This window comes from Momordica charantia (genome assembly GCF_013281855.1).
Source record: "Momordica charantia cultivar OHB3-1 chromosome 2 unlocalized genomic scaffold, Mcharantia_2.0 BLBB01000002.1, whole genome shotgun sequence".
NCBI lineage: Eukaryota > Viridiplantae > Streptophyta > Magnoliopsida > Cucurbitales > Cucurbitaceae > Momordica > Momordica charantia.
The window spans coordinates 6,424,372-6,437,837 of NW_028275160.1; the positions used below are offsets into that span (position 1 = coordinate 6,424,372).

The 13,466-nt window shown below is 33.4% G+C and overlaps 2 protein-coding genes across 3 annotated transcripts; one reads left to right on the forward strand and one right to left on the reverse strand.

Annotated features, from left to right (window-relative positions):
* The first annotated feature begins 3,693 nt into the window (after window positions 1–3,693).
* GAF1 (Polymerase/histidinol phosphatase-like protein) lies at window positions 3,694–7,066 on the forward strand. 2 transcript variants are annotated; one of them, XM_022290616.2, is made up of 6 exons: window positions 3,694–4,203; window positions 4,402–4,479; window positions 4,606–4,686; window positions 5,109–5,263; window positions 5,360–6,450; window positions 6,821–7,066. In XM_022290616.2, exons 1-6 carry the CDS (start codon window positions 3,784–3,786, stop codon window positions 6,940–6,942), a joined length of 1,947 nt encoding a protein of 648 aa, XP_022146308.1. In that variant the 5' UTR covers window positions 3,694–3,783; the 3' UTR covers window positions 6,943–7,066. The 2 variants fall into 2 exon arrangements, with proteins under 2 accessions (XP_022146308.1, XP_022146309.1); XM_022290617.2 differs by having other exon boundaries at window positions 6,830–7,066.
* Window positions 7,067–8,027: 961 nt separating this feature from the next.
* LOC111015406 (zinc finger protein CONSTANS-LIKE 5) lies at window positions 8,028–10,422 on the reverse strand. The gene is made up of 3 exons (XM_088121250.1): window positions 9,984–10,422; window positions 9,218–9,376; window positions 8,028–8,683 (listed from the first exon to the last, which is right to left on the reverse strand). Exons 1-3 carry the CDS (start codon window positions 10,338–10,340, stop codon window positions 8,480–8,482), a joined length of 720 nt encoding a protein of 239 aa, XP_087977376.1. The 5' UTR covers window positions 10,341–10,422; the 3' UTR covers window positions 8,028–8,479.
* Window positions 10,423–13,466: the final 3,044 nt, after the last annotated feature.

The following is a 13,466-nucleotide window of genomic DNA, read 5'->3' on the forward strand; positions in this document are numbered from 1 at the left end:
TATGTGAAAGCGAAAAAAGGAAAAAAAACGGATCGGTTTTGCGCTACGATTCGGCATGATTTGGTGGTCCCTTAAATGTATTTTCCTCGTTAATTTTTTTTTCTTTGTTCATGAAATGAAAATAATATTTTTTTTCTTTAATGTTAATTTCAATTTCCTCCTCATGTTTAAAATAATTAAATTTCGGTTTGGCACCTTAATTTATAAAAGGTCTATTTTATCCTTAAAATTTTAAGATAGGTTATGTTTTGATTCATGCACTTTTAAAATGTCTATTTTAGTTTATCGATTTTCTAAAGATATTTTTGTTGATCTCTATTGTTCGTGCATAGATTCGGTCTATCCGAGCAAAGCGACTTATCCATTTCGATAGGGGAGTATCTAAGCGGAAATTTTGTTTAAGCTTAAGTCATTATGAAATTTGATAGTGATGAGTAGTGTATCTTATAAGGAATTCGAACCTACTGGACTGGTGAGACCCTCTACCCTTTTTAGGCTATCACATGTGAATGGATTTAGTATGAGATTTCAGCCTTTTTATCTTGGGATGGACTAGCCTGGCGACGACATTGACTGGGCTCGGTCAATCTCATCGTTATTGTGCACTAACGACGAGAGCAGCCTAGCGAAGTCGGGCTAATTCGTTGCTCCTCAACAAATCCGATAATGCCAGGTCTGCCTATTCCTTGTATGTCCGACACGTGGCGAGCCAATTTTCTCCACCATAACATCTACATTCATTTTTCTTCCAACAAATGTATAAATGTGGTTTTGAGTATGTGTACAGATGTTTTGAAGGGGTACGTATTGATGCTATATAGGTTAGTTGAAACTTGAGAGAAATATTGGATGAACGGATGTTAAGTCCAAACTGAATATACTCCAACTAGTTAAGACACCTATTTCTAATCAAATAGTCATGAGTTCGAATAAAAAAAGAAGAAATTAGTTTAGAGATTAAAATATAATAAATTTAAAAGCGTTTATTTTGTAGGTGGGGTGATCCAAACTGAGTCTAAGACTTTAAAATATTAGAAAACTTGAAATTTCAAGATATCGACAAGTTTAAATCGTTAAAGTATTCAAACCATACAACAAGATAAATTATTATAAGATACTTTCCTTAAAAAATATAAAAAATAGTTTAGAATGTTTGGATAAATATGAGAAATAGGAGTGAGGCAACATTATATTAAAAGTTCAGATATGAAAATCATATTTAAATCTTTAAGATATTAAAACCATATAACAAAATAAATGATTATAAAATACTTTAAATATATAAATAGGCGAAAATGTCTGACCAAATTAAATTTATAAGATATTAAATCTTAGTTTAAATGGCTACCATGCCATTTCCTATTAACCCTTTAACTATTTACATTGACTGTTGCATATCCATGATAGTTATAATTTAGTCGAAACTTATGTGAATAATATACTATGATAAGTCTTTATTTTTATATTTACATGGTGTCATTTTATTTTATTTATTACAAGACTATTACTTTCGTAACATAACTCAACTAGTTAAAACACATTCATTTCTAATTAAAAAGTTGGGAGTTCGAACTTCTAACCTCATCTCATATATTGTGCTAAAAAAAAATAAGATTGTAACAATAAAGATTTATATTCAAATTAAAAATCAAGTAAATGGAGATGCAGCTATCTATTATCAAATTGGGATTTTCCCACTCATATGAAAACTCTTTTTAAACAAGCAATAAATTATGGATGAAATTCTCATGGATAGCGAGATAAAAACACAAATTGGTTTCTAACTATAGCATAATGAATTTAAGTATGTTTATAAACACACAAAATAAACTAATATAATTTAGAAATCTTTTCATATTAATGTTTGATATTTTAGTCATAATGTTTTCATATTTTCTCAATTTAGTTTCTATTTATTTAAAATATTTCAATCTAATTGCACACTATTGGTTAATGTTAAAACATAGTGCTTAAGAACGGGTAGAAATTTGGAAGAGAGAAAAGTCAAAGTTTCCAACTCTTCTCCCATTTTATTTAAATAAGTAAAAAATTCGAATTTTTATTATTTCTTTTTACAAACGAGTTTTCTTAGATAACCTTTTTTATTTAGGAAACAACTTAAAAGGGAATGAATTCAAATCATGGTGGCCACCTATCTATGATTTAATATCCTACCAATTTCTTTGTCAACCAAATATAATAAGGCCAGACGATTGGTCCGTGAATAGTCGAGGTGCGCGCAAGCTGGTCCAGACACACAAATATAAAAAAAAAGATAACCTTTTTGTCTTCTAATCTCTATTAATTCACTAAGTATGACTAGTCATGTAAATTATCATTGCCTAATTTCAATATTCTTCAATACGGAGGGATTAAATTAAATTTTATTTAAATAATTGAGACTAAATTGAAAAATAATCCGAACCGTAGGAACTAAAATATATAATTAGCCTAATCTTTTTGTAATTAGCTTTTAATAATAACAATTTCAAAACTTAAAGAAAAAAACCATCATCATAAACAAATTTAGCCAAATCATTTACATAAATTAAAGTAATTATATCATCATATAAATATAATCCAGAAATCATATAAAATGTAACAGATTAAATAAATGATCTCCCTTCTCCAAGATATTTGAATATATATATATATATATATATATATATATATTAATTTATAAATGAATTATGCTACTTAGAGTAAAGTTGCCAACATTTTAAGCAAAGTTAAATGAACAACACTCATTGCATCAGAATGGTGCGTAATCATGGCAGTCCAAGCTGCTCCCACAGCTCTGCCTCTCTCTCCTCTTCTTCAATAATACTTACAAATTATACAATTTTCACCTTTCATTGCTTTGCTTCTATGAAACCTCCCAATCAAACTCTTACCAAAGTAGCTTCTCTGATATCCATCCCAATTCGAATTGCGATCTTCCCATCATTTTATTATGGCGTTCTTATAACGAAACAATCGGGGTAAACTAAACTTGTATTTGGTTCAAAATTTAGACTTCTGTTTGATTTTTTATAGTCGAGCCAAGTGGTGTTTGTTGAACTATTGAAAAATATATAAATTAAAGTCATCGACTCACGAGTGAATGAAATTGAAAACGTAAATTGATAGCACAATCAATTTGATCTTAGTTTAACAAATTGGAAAGGAAGATTCTAGTGATGAGATATAGCACGGAGGAGATTTGTGAAAACTTCTCAGAAGTAAAGTTTCTTAGGGGCTAACTTTATGTTGCATTCGGAGCAATCTTTACGTAGTAATACTAATAATTAGTTCAATTCCCATTTTAATAATTGGATGACATAATGGATATTTAAAATTTAAATATATATGAGGTAGAGATTCAGACTCAAGACTTTTTAATTGAAAATAGGTAGTTTAATCGATTTAAAATTTTTTTTGGTGGGAATTTTGGGTCGGCATTTTGTTGCTAATGGATCTCCGAGCCCAATCAATAGAGATTGAGTCCTCTATTTGGGCTTAAAACATGGGCCCATAGTGGTGGTAATATTTGGGTTGGCCCTGTACTTGCTGGATTTCTCCGAGCCCAACATCAGGTATAGTGTCCTCTTTTTGGGCTGAATTTTGAAGTGCGGGCCCATACATCGGCCCAATTCGGAGTCTCCGACACCGAGTTCCGAGTTTTGTTGTCACCGTTAAACCCTCGGTCTATCTTCTTCTTGCTTCTCAGAGAGCCTTACGAAGTTTAAGTCTCCTGCCTGCTTAAACCCTGTTCTTCAGTTCAAAGCTTTTTTCGCCATAGCCATGGGTTTCTTCGACCTCAATATACCTTACGACGAGCATTCATCCTCACCTTCCAGTAGGGCTAATCGCATCAGGATTGTGGCGAAACTCATGGAGCTTGGCTACTCTGGTATCGCCTACAACCGTACGATCAAAGGAGTGATGTCCGATCAGGACCGCTGTTCTATCCCCCTCCTCAACGCCTCATCGCTCCACAATATCCTTCCATCATTCTCTGCCTCCGTAGAGTTCCACCGCGAAATCCTCGGCGTCCCGCGCTCCTCTCCTTTCCGCCAGTATACGCGTCTTACTATTTGTCTGAACAGTTTGCCGGAGGTTCTGGCCGTCAATTCTGGCAACATTCTTCTGAAGACCTACGATTTGATTGCTGTGAAGCCTCTTAATCAGCATGCTTTCGAGCAGGCTTGCGAGAAATTGGAGGTTTGTCTGTGTATATGTTTTGTTTGGTTGCTGTAAAATCTAGCAATCGTTTGGATTATTCAATGATCTTATTTGGCGTTGAGAGAGATTAGTACTTGCATAAGTTAGGTAGTATGTTTGCTTTTTTCTAATTATAAGTTATTATACTTGCATTGATTTCACAATTTTGTCATATTAACTGTGTTTTTCATCACGTAGATAGATATAATTGCCATTGATTTTGCGGAGAAACTTCCTTTCAGGTTGAAGCAAGGTCTGATTAAATCTGCAATTCAGGTTTGTCAATCATTAACTCTCGTGTTCTGATTTACTTGAATTCTTATGGTCATAAATAAATGCATCATACTATTGGTCAGTGGCGATTGATATCTAACTTCTGACAATTTTCTTTTTTTCATGCAGCGTGGAGTTTACTTTGAACTTATGTACTCTGATCTTCTTTTGGATGTTCATGAAAGGAGGCAAATGATATCCACTGCTAAGGTGAGATGAAAGTTTGTACGGCATATTACTGCCTCGTGGGATCCCAAATTTATTTTTATGTGACGATCACGATTGCTCCTTATTGTTGAATATGCACTATTGTTCTAGTTCGTTCCTAGGAATTATGTCCTGAAAGTTAGTTAGCTGACAAAGGTCTATCTCTGGACTGCCTATGTTGTTACTTGCTTTATTAATGTCGATTTTCTTATGCAAAAGTACACTTTTTTTCTCCATTTGAAGTCGTTAAAATATTGTAGTGGACCAGTGGTCTGCTAGAAGCAGTATGCTCTGGGTATTTGTATTATACTTGGTGTTATTTTCATAATACATCGTTTTTGTTACATATGGAGTTGGAGCTACATTTATTTCTTATTGCGATGAGCTAGTCTTATCATCTGAGCTTTAGCCTGTTGAACTTTCAGTTGTTGGTGGATTGGACAAAAGGAAAAAATCTCATATTATCCAGTGCTGCCTCCTCTGTCAATGAAATCAGAGGGCCTTACGATGTTGCAAACTTGTCATCATTGCTTGGTGTCTCTATGGAAAGGGCAAAAGCTGCAGTCTCAAAAAATTGTAGGTATGAGTGCCTTGAAAAGTTAATAAAAAGAAGCCCTGTAATTTGCAAAAGGTACCAATTGATGTTTATGTGTTCTTCATATGTACTGCATTTCAGGAATCTTATAGCTAATGCTCTCAAGAGAAAGCAGTTCTACAAGGAGACAATTCGAGTTGAAAGGATATCATCAAATGATAAATTAGATCCAAACGACCCTTGGTCAGTGGATTTGTTCAAATGGGATCCTATAGCAAGTGGTGAGGGTGATTTGCTATTGGATGATATGGCTAAATCTTTTGCTGCCTCTAATAAAGAATCAAAAAATGTGAAAGCCATTGACTTCACTTCAGTCATTGATAACATGCCACCGCAAGGTTTTCTAGTCAAGAATGTAATTTCAGACTCTGAAGTAAGACTGTCACTGAATGATAACAGAGACTCGTCGCATGTTGCTGATGTCATTGAGCCACCAGTTGCAGAAAATGGAGTAATACAGCAGTCCCATCCTCTTGATGGAGAACACTGTTCTATATCATCAGATTGTCGATTTTCTGTAATTGAAAGCTTTGAAATTTTACCTTCACATGGTGATGCAGGAAAACTTTCAAGTAATTCTGAGGAAGAGAAAAGTACCGTTGAAGAAATTGTGCAGCCCAAAACCTCCATGCAGGAAGAACCAATTGAAATGGAGATTGATAACGTGCAACCGCAAAACCTTTTGTCTAGTAGCGAGTTAAATGTAGCAACGACAGATGAGCTTGCACATTCTCCTACATCTACCAGAGATGTATTAGCTGTTGTTTCCGGCAATGATGGAGAAGAAACTTTTAAAATGCCAGAGGATGTTGATTCCCATCAGAATAAGTATGCTTTAGAAAGCTCTGATATATTGTCTGGTTCAGAAAATATGTTGAGGGACCAAAGTTTGAGTAATTTGGTTTCAGAAAATCAAAAGAATATGTCTACGGTAATTGATGATACATTTACAGCTGAAGAATGTTTACTTGGTACAAGACTCGGGGAACCCGAGGATCAGGTTTCTTCTCTTGGGTCTTGTTCCATGAGCGACATAAAAGATGATTATTTAATCTCAACTCGACAACAACAAATCTCTCAGGTGTTAACGGAAGAGCAAAAATGCGAAGAAGCAGATCCTCAGATCACACGGTTTTCTTCAGATCAGCCTTTGTCTGGTGTGATGTCAACAGGTACATGGAAGCTTGTTTATTTGTGACTGTTGTCCTCCATCTTCAGCTTTTATTCTTTTGATTTGAATACTTGAATTTATTTTCTTTAAACTTCCATTCATATTAAAAGGTGTTAATGTTAAGATTTACGTTTACCCCGCATAAAAAATTTAGACGTATAATACAACCATCAAGCTCACTTCTTCAATTTAACTTCACAGATTATTATCACTCTTTCCTGTATACTAATTTTTTTGTTCTGAAGACTTTTAGCTGGGGACAAACCAACTGAAACCTCAATTTTTATTGAACTTTATTATGTATTCATAGTTAACCATGAAAATTTGAGTCAAGTTTTCATCAAGTGCCTGATTTTCTGTTTCAAAACTAGTAAATGCAGGGAAAAACCGAGCAAAACGGAGGAGACAGCATCCAGCATTAAAGCTTCCATTCAAGCGGTTAATCAATCCTTTAGCCTTCAAGAAGGTCCGAAAAATTAAATGCTATCAGTAATCTTTTCTTTGGTTTTACTCGGTTGGTATTATTCACTTTTGTTTACTACACTTCGGTATACATTTTGCTCCAATTGATGTCAATGAATTTTTTATTGCTATCGAATGTCAAAATGTTCCCCCTCTCTCTCTACTTTCAAAAAAATAGATGATCGTCTGTGTTGGGGTTGGGCTTATTTCAGCACCAAAATTACCTAATAAATTTCCATCGAAATTCACCCTCTTCCCATTTCGGGTTATTACTTTTTTAGTATTACAGAGGGAAGAGAACAGAATGCCGTAGGGTTCAAATCTCCTTTAATTATCCTACGTAGAGTATAAGCAATTTTATCTTTCTTTTTACTTTTTGTTTTTGTTAGAGAAGAAATACAGATATAAATTTTAAGCTCATAATAACAAAAAGAAAAAAGTACTTTTAGGTGGAGTGCTTCTATTAGACACACATAATAATTAATTTAATAGCTTTTATCCCTAAGTCTTGTACCATTTATGTTAGTGAGAGAAGTTTGAGCTCATCATTCAGTCACATGAACAACCAACCAATTGGCCCACCGTGATCCAACTGTAGACTTTTTATTTTTATTTATTTTATGAAATCAATCCCGTATCTCTATAATTGAAATTTGTTGTCTGCGTTAAGCAACACTTTGGCTAGCACAGGACTTAAATGTAAGATCTCATGGTAGGTGATATCACAAGTTCTCATATTCTTACTATACCGAGGCAAAAGTTTGGATAACTAGTACTTTTAGGTACACTTTTGAAGAAAATCAGATTACCAGATTACATGTGCATAGTTAAAAGAGTAACCAGTACCTTTAGGTACACTTTTGAAGAAAACCCAATTAAGTGCTATGCTTTTAAGTACTTTTAATCACTTGAAAACATTCTCTATTCTCTAAAGTTATGTTTAGATATTGAGAAATCAATGTAATTTATGCAGGGGAATGTGTGCTGAATAAGCTAGCTAACAACTTTTTTTTTTTTTTTTTTTTTTTTTTTTTTTTAATTTGGAGGGCGTAATGGAATGAAATTTGGATTGCGACTGTCACCAAACTAAGTTGCAATCCATTTTGCTGTTCTCTTTCTATATGACAGGGACTGAAATTCTCTCCATCTTTTTGACTTATCTTGGCGTTTATCAGAGGCTCGAATCAATTCCAAGAAGAGCGCAATTTTCAGCCCCACCCAGCTACTACATACATACCCATCAATGTCAAGTCCTTTTCACAAAAAATTTGAAAAAGAGTCCCATTATTTGATTAGAAGATAAAAAGGTACAAAAAAGGCCCTCATATTCAGTATTCACAACCCAATTAACATCATTCTCTTCATCATTATTAACACTAATATACTTATTTAAGCTAACTCAGAAGCCTTTTCTTTTCCATACATCTCCAAAAAAGAGGAAGAAAAAAAGAAGGAAGCCAAAAGAGGTAAAATATTGAACTCTCACGCAATTGAAAGGCAGTCAAAATGGAAGAGGCCGATTGCTTGCAACTACATTTATTGTTATTATTCTTCTTGTTGTGTGAGATTCATGGAATAAGGTTCGCAGAATATGCATCCATAAAATACTTGATCCAATTATCACCACCATTTGCCTCTTCTTCTTCCTCCTCCTCCTCTCGCCCATGACTACTCCATTGCACTGGATAATTCTTCACGACGTCGTCGTTGTACCTTGCAAATCTTCCTCTGATCCGTGGTCGACTGTCGGCCAACGACTTCCTACAAGCATACTGCAACAAAACCCAGTTATTATCAGCCAGAATCTTTAAGAAAACAATGAGTTATACCTACAAAATTTCGATTCAATTATGTTGATTAGAGGAAGGATTGATTGTCCTATCATTAGAATCCAATTTAGGGATGGTTTTAAAATATCAGAAAATGACCTTTCAAACCTTTAAAATAAAATGAGAGAGAGCGAATAAAAGGGGTGATTTGGAGCTTCTCATAATGCTAGATGTGACAAAAGCAAAAAGAGGATGAAATTGAAATAACACACAAGTACAAGTACCCACATATAATGAAGAATATAATTGCAAAACATACAACCTAAACATTATATTATCCTCTAAACTGTATGCACTAATAATAATTGAATTATTAAACGTGAAAGTTATAAATGACAATAATGAAAACAAGTTCTATAGTTGTTGGCATCTAGAATCTATGAAATTATATGTAGGTACAATAAGGGGGTGAATTATTCTAGAGAATTAATCCATAAAATTTCCAAGTAGGGGCAGATAAAGAAGAATATGAATTACCTTAATCTTCTTGTTGAAGTTCCTCTGGTTTCTTTTTGTTCTATATCTTTCAATTCTTTCCTTCTTCTCCTCTGGACTGTACCGACATGCTCTGCTCATCCCTTCAATGGTGATGCTACTTTCACAAGAAACTGGACTCTCTGCTCTCTGATTCTTCTTCTGCCATAACCCATTTTTAAACAATTATTATTCTTCAAAACCCATGTCACAATATATTATAATATATGCTTCTTATTTTAATATTTTGTCATGATACAATTCATTCTGAAATTAAAAAATCCCATCACGAAGAAAGAAACAAAAAAGAGAGAGAAAAAAAAAAAACTCTTTGGGTTCGTGAAAAGCCATTTTTTTTTTAATGATCCTTTGCATGGAGGTCAATCATCTCATAATGCAAGCAATTAACAAGAAATAAATTTGAGAGGAAATCATACACTATACTATTAGATGTATGATAGCAAAAATTAAAAATTATATTTTTAAATTTGTATCAGACAAATTTTAAACTTGTATCAAGCCCTTTTGAAAAAATATCAATATTTATGTGCTATCAATCAGTAATAAGAAAAAAAAAAGAGAAATACAATAAATAAAAAGAAATTTCAAGGCTGTCAAATTTTATGTTGTATGTCAATGAAAGAAAAATTAAAAACTATATATTGTTATATTGTGGTCACTACATTTAATTTAATATATATTTTTTCATTGATCTTGGTGGTGGAGAATTTTAGTGATTTTGAAGTTACAATAATTTGATGAAGCTCACCTGAAAATCAGCGGCGGCGAAGAACGAGGGTTTGAGCAGATTGTCGGGGCCGGCGGAGGGAGGCGATGACGTGGACGAAACGGTGCGTTGAAGGAGCTCATTGCAATTGGAATGGAGAGTGAGAGAATTAGAAGAAGAAGGGGTGAGGAAGGGAAGGGTTTGGTGAATTATATAATTATTATTAATATAATTATAATTAGAGGGTGGCGGAGTAATTAGGGGTTGCGGTTGCGGCGGAGAAGTCGGTGAACCGTCGCCGCAACTGCCGGAAAGTTGGGAGTTGAGCTTCGTCGACTCGGGCAACCAGTCAAAATCAAGGCCCGCGAGGACGGCGGAGGGGGAGACGGAGAAGTCCATTCGGCGGAGGAGACGGCGGCCGGCGCGTGACGGAATGCGAAACCGAAGCTCACAAGGCCGGAGGATGAATGCGAGTGAACGCGGCCTGAGGGACTACTTATACTGTGTGAGTTCTGAACGATGACGTGGAATATCACGCCACGTGTTTTTTTCTTTCTTTTCTTCTCTTTTTAATATCGTTGACTTTTATTACCCTCTTTAATTATTATTATTATTATTATTATTTTCGAAAATTTAACAGAAAAATGCTCTCGCTTGGTATGGTATGGTAACGGAAAATTGCTCCGCTATTTACCGAAAGTAATTTAATTAGCATAAACATGGATATATATTTTCTTATTTTTTAAAAAATTAAAAAATTAATTAAATTTTTATAGCTACGAGTTAGTGATATTTTTCTCTTTTATTAATCTTTTAGAATATCACATTATAAAACTTTGTCTCTAAACTTTTGTGGTTGTTATTTCTAATAGGCTGCTGAATTTCAAAAAATATCTAATAAAATTTTAAGTTTTAAATGCTCTATCTAATTGGTCTATAAACTTTAAAAAATATCTAATATTTTTATGCAACTTTCGAGTTTGATTCCGAACAGAATCTTTGACTTATTGAGCACTTTATAAGCCTATCACTCTAATTTAATAGATATAGAAATATATTAATTATTAAACTATGTTTAAGTTGACTATTTATAATTTGTTTGACAAACAATTTTATTTCTTGTTTTTCATTTTCTTTTGGTAGCTATTCTATGTTTCTTGTGTTTTACTTTTTTTGTTTAATTGAAAAATAAATTAAAATGTCCATGTTTCTTATTCTCTAAAATTTTAATTAAAAAAAGTAAAAGTTTTATATGCAAATTGTTTTTTAAAATTAAATATTCAAAACTTGTATATTACATTTACTTTTTGATATTTTTTATGAATTATATAAGTTAAGAATGGTAAAATAATGCCTGTATTTATACTTTGGAAAAAAATAGGAACAAGGGTGAGAAACAAAAAAAATTTATTTCGTGTTTCCAAAATTTTTACCAAACTTTAAAAAAATTTCTTAGAAAATGAGAAAGAAAAAGCAAGAATAGCTACAGGCAACTAAAAGCCTTAACAAATGAGCTTTTAATATTTTTTCTAGGAATGTTTTTTAAAATTTAATCACATATTAGTTTCAATCTTATTGTCCGATATAGTTTCTTTTTATTAAAAAATAAATAAATAAATCCCCCTTTATAATTTAGTCGAATCTTCTAAAAATGTTCTTAAATCATTTCTAAATATAAATAATTTTCTTACGTGATATTTTCTTCAAACATTATAGAGCTAAATAGGTAATGAAAAATCTAATAATAGTAAATACTAGACTTAGACTACATTAGTACATCCTTACTCCAACAATATTGTAAAGCAATTAATTGTAAAGCATTTTTAAATACCATTGATTCAAACAACCATGGGAAGAAAAAGAAACCCAAATGGCTGTCAATTTGGATCAAGATTAAAAGTAACCTCAAGGGGGAGGGAATGGAAGTCAAAGAAGGATCTTTCAAGGGTTCCTTCGATATCTTCTTCTCTTCTATTGAAAAATTAACGAGCGGCTATTCTTTTCAAAAAAATCTGTTTTTGCATTTCTCTCTTTTAATTATCAAATATTTAATGACGGTATTGGTAGGCAAACTTCTAATGGTCGATCTGTTGGGTAATGTCCACCAAATTCGACCTGACAGGTCGGGGTCAAATACTCCAACACAGAAGAAGGCATACCAAACCCCATCTTGAAGCACGTAAGGATCCAGGGACGTGCACGGACCAATGGTCTGTCAGATGAGCATAGTCCGAGCATGGAAATATCCTAATGGGATAGATAGCTACTCCCATTGATGGCTATAAGTACACTACCATCCCACCAATCCAGGTACGAAGAATCTGTCTGAAACTAATCTATCTAAATTCAGATACTGTATTAACTTGAACGTCGGAGTGGCTTACCTGTCCCTGCAGGTACCTCGGAGAAGTTTGCTCCCGACCTCTCTCGCCGACATGACAGGTCACACCTCGAGACTTAGGCATATTTTGGCATTAAAAGACGATGAAGATAAGATTGGTACTCACCCATAAAGAGCATAGTATTTTCTTATATAATATATCACTTAAAAAAATGAAAACTTACGGAAACCAATAGATTGCCATGAAGACTTCACTCACACAACACCAACTAAGTGCCCTTTTTTACGTTTCGTTCATTGGTTGGTCTTTTTTTTAACTACTTACCCTTTCCATTTCCCTTCCCTTTCCTCAGCTCTTGAACCCACAAAATAAAAAAGGAAAAAAATCTCACTGTTTGCTTAGTTCCATTTCAATTGAGAATAGAAAAGGGGAAAATGTGGGTACTTTTTATGGTTGTGGCCAAAAATGAAAATGGGGTGCGACCCAAAAGCATGTTTGTGATGAAATTGGGATTCAAAGCTGGAAACTAAGTCTCTCAAAACAGTATTCTCCACTTCTTCCATGGGGGCCTCTCTCAGAAAGTTTTGGTATTTTCCTTCATCTCCTCCAACTAATATGTTCGAAAGGCAATTTTAGAGATGCCCATATCAGGAAATGGAACACAAAAAGATTAGTTTAATCAGATACAGGTTGATTTAACCCGGAGATGCCCAGAGAAGACAATTTTGGTCATTTGAAATGTTCGTTTTGGTCACTGTACTTTTAAAAACATGATTATTTTCATCTTTCACTTTCATTTTTTCTCACTTATTTCATTCAAAATTTTAGCATAGAACACTTTAATCATTTAATTTCTTGAAATGTAACCATAAATTTATATTAAAGTATTTCTATTGTGTATAAACTTTATGTTAAATCAAGTAGGAACCAAATTGTCACTTTTTAAAAGTCCAGGGACCAACACAAAAATTTTGAAAGTATAGAGATTAAAATGAACTAAAGCTTTTTTTAGTACAACATGTAAAAGTGGGAAATTGAACTCACAACCTCTTCGTTGGATATGTCAATTACCGCTAAGCTATACTCACTTTGACCTAAAATGAAATAAAGAATACTGAGACCAAAATAGTATTAGACCTATAAATAGTGGGTTGAGAACCGTGTGGGTTTTCCACATCAAAGG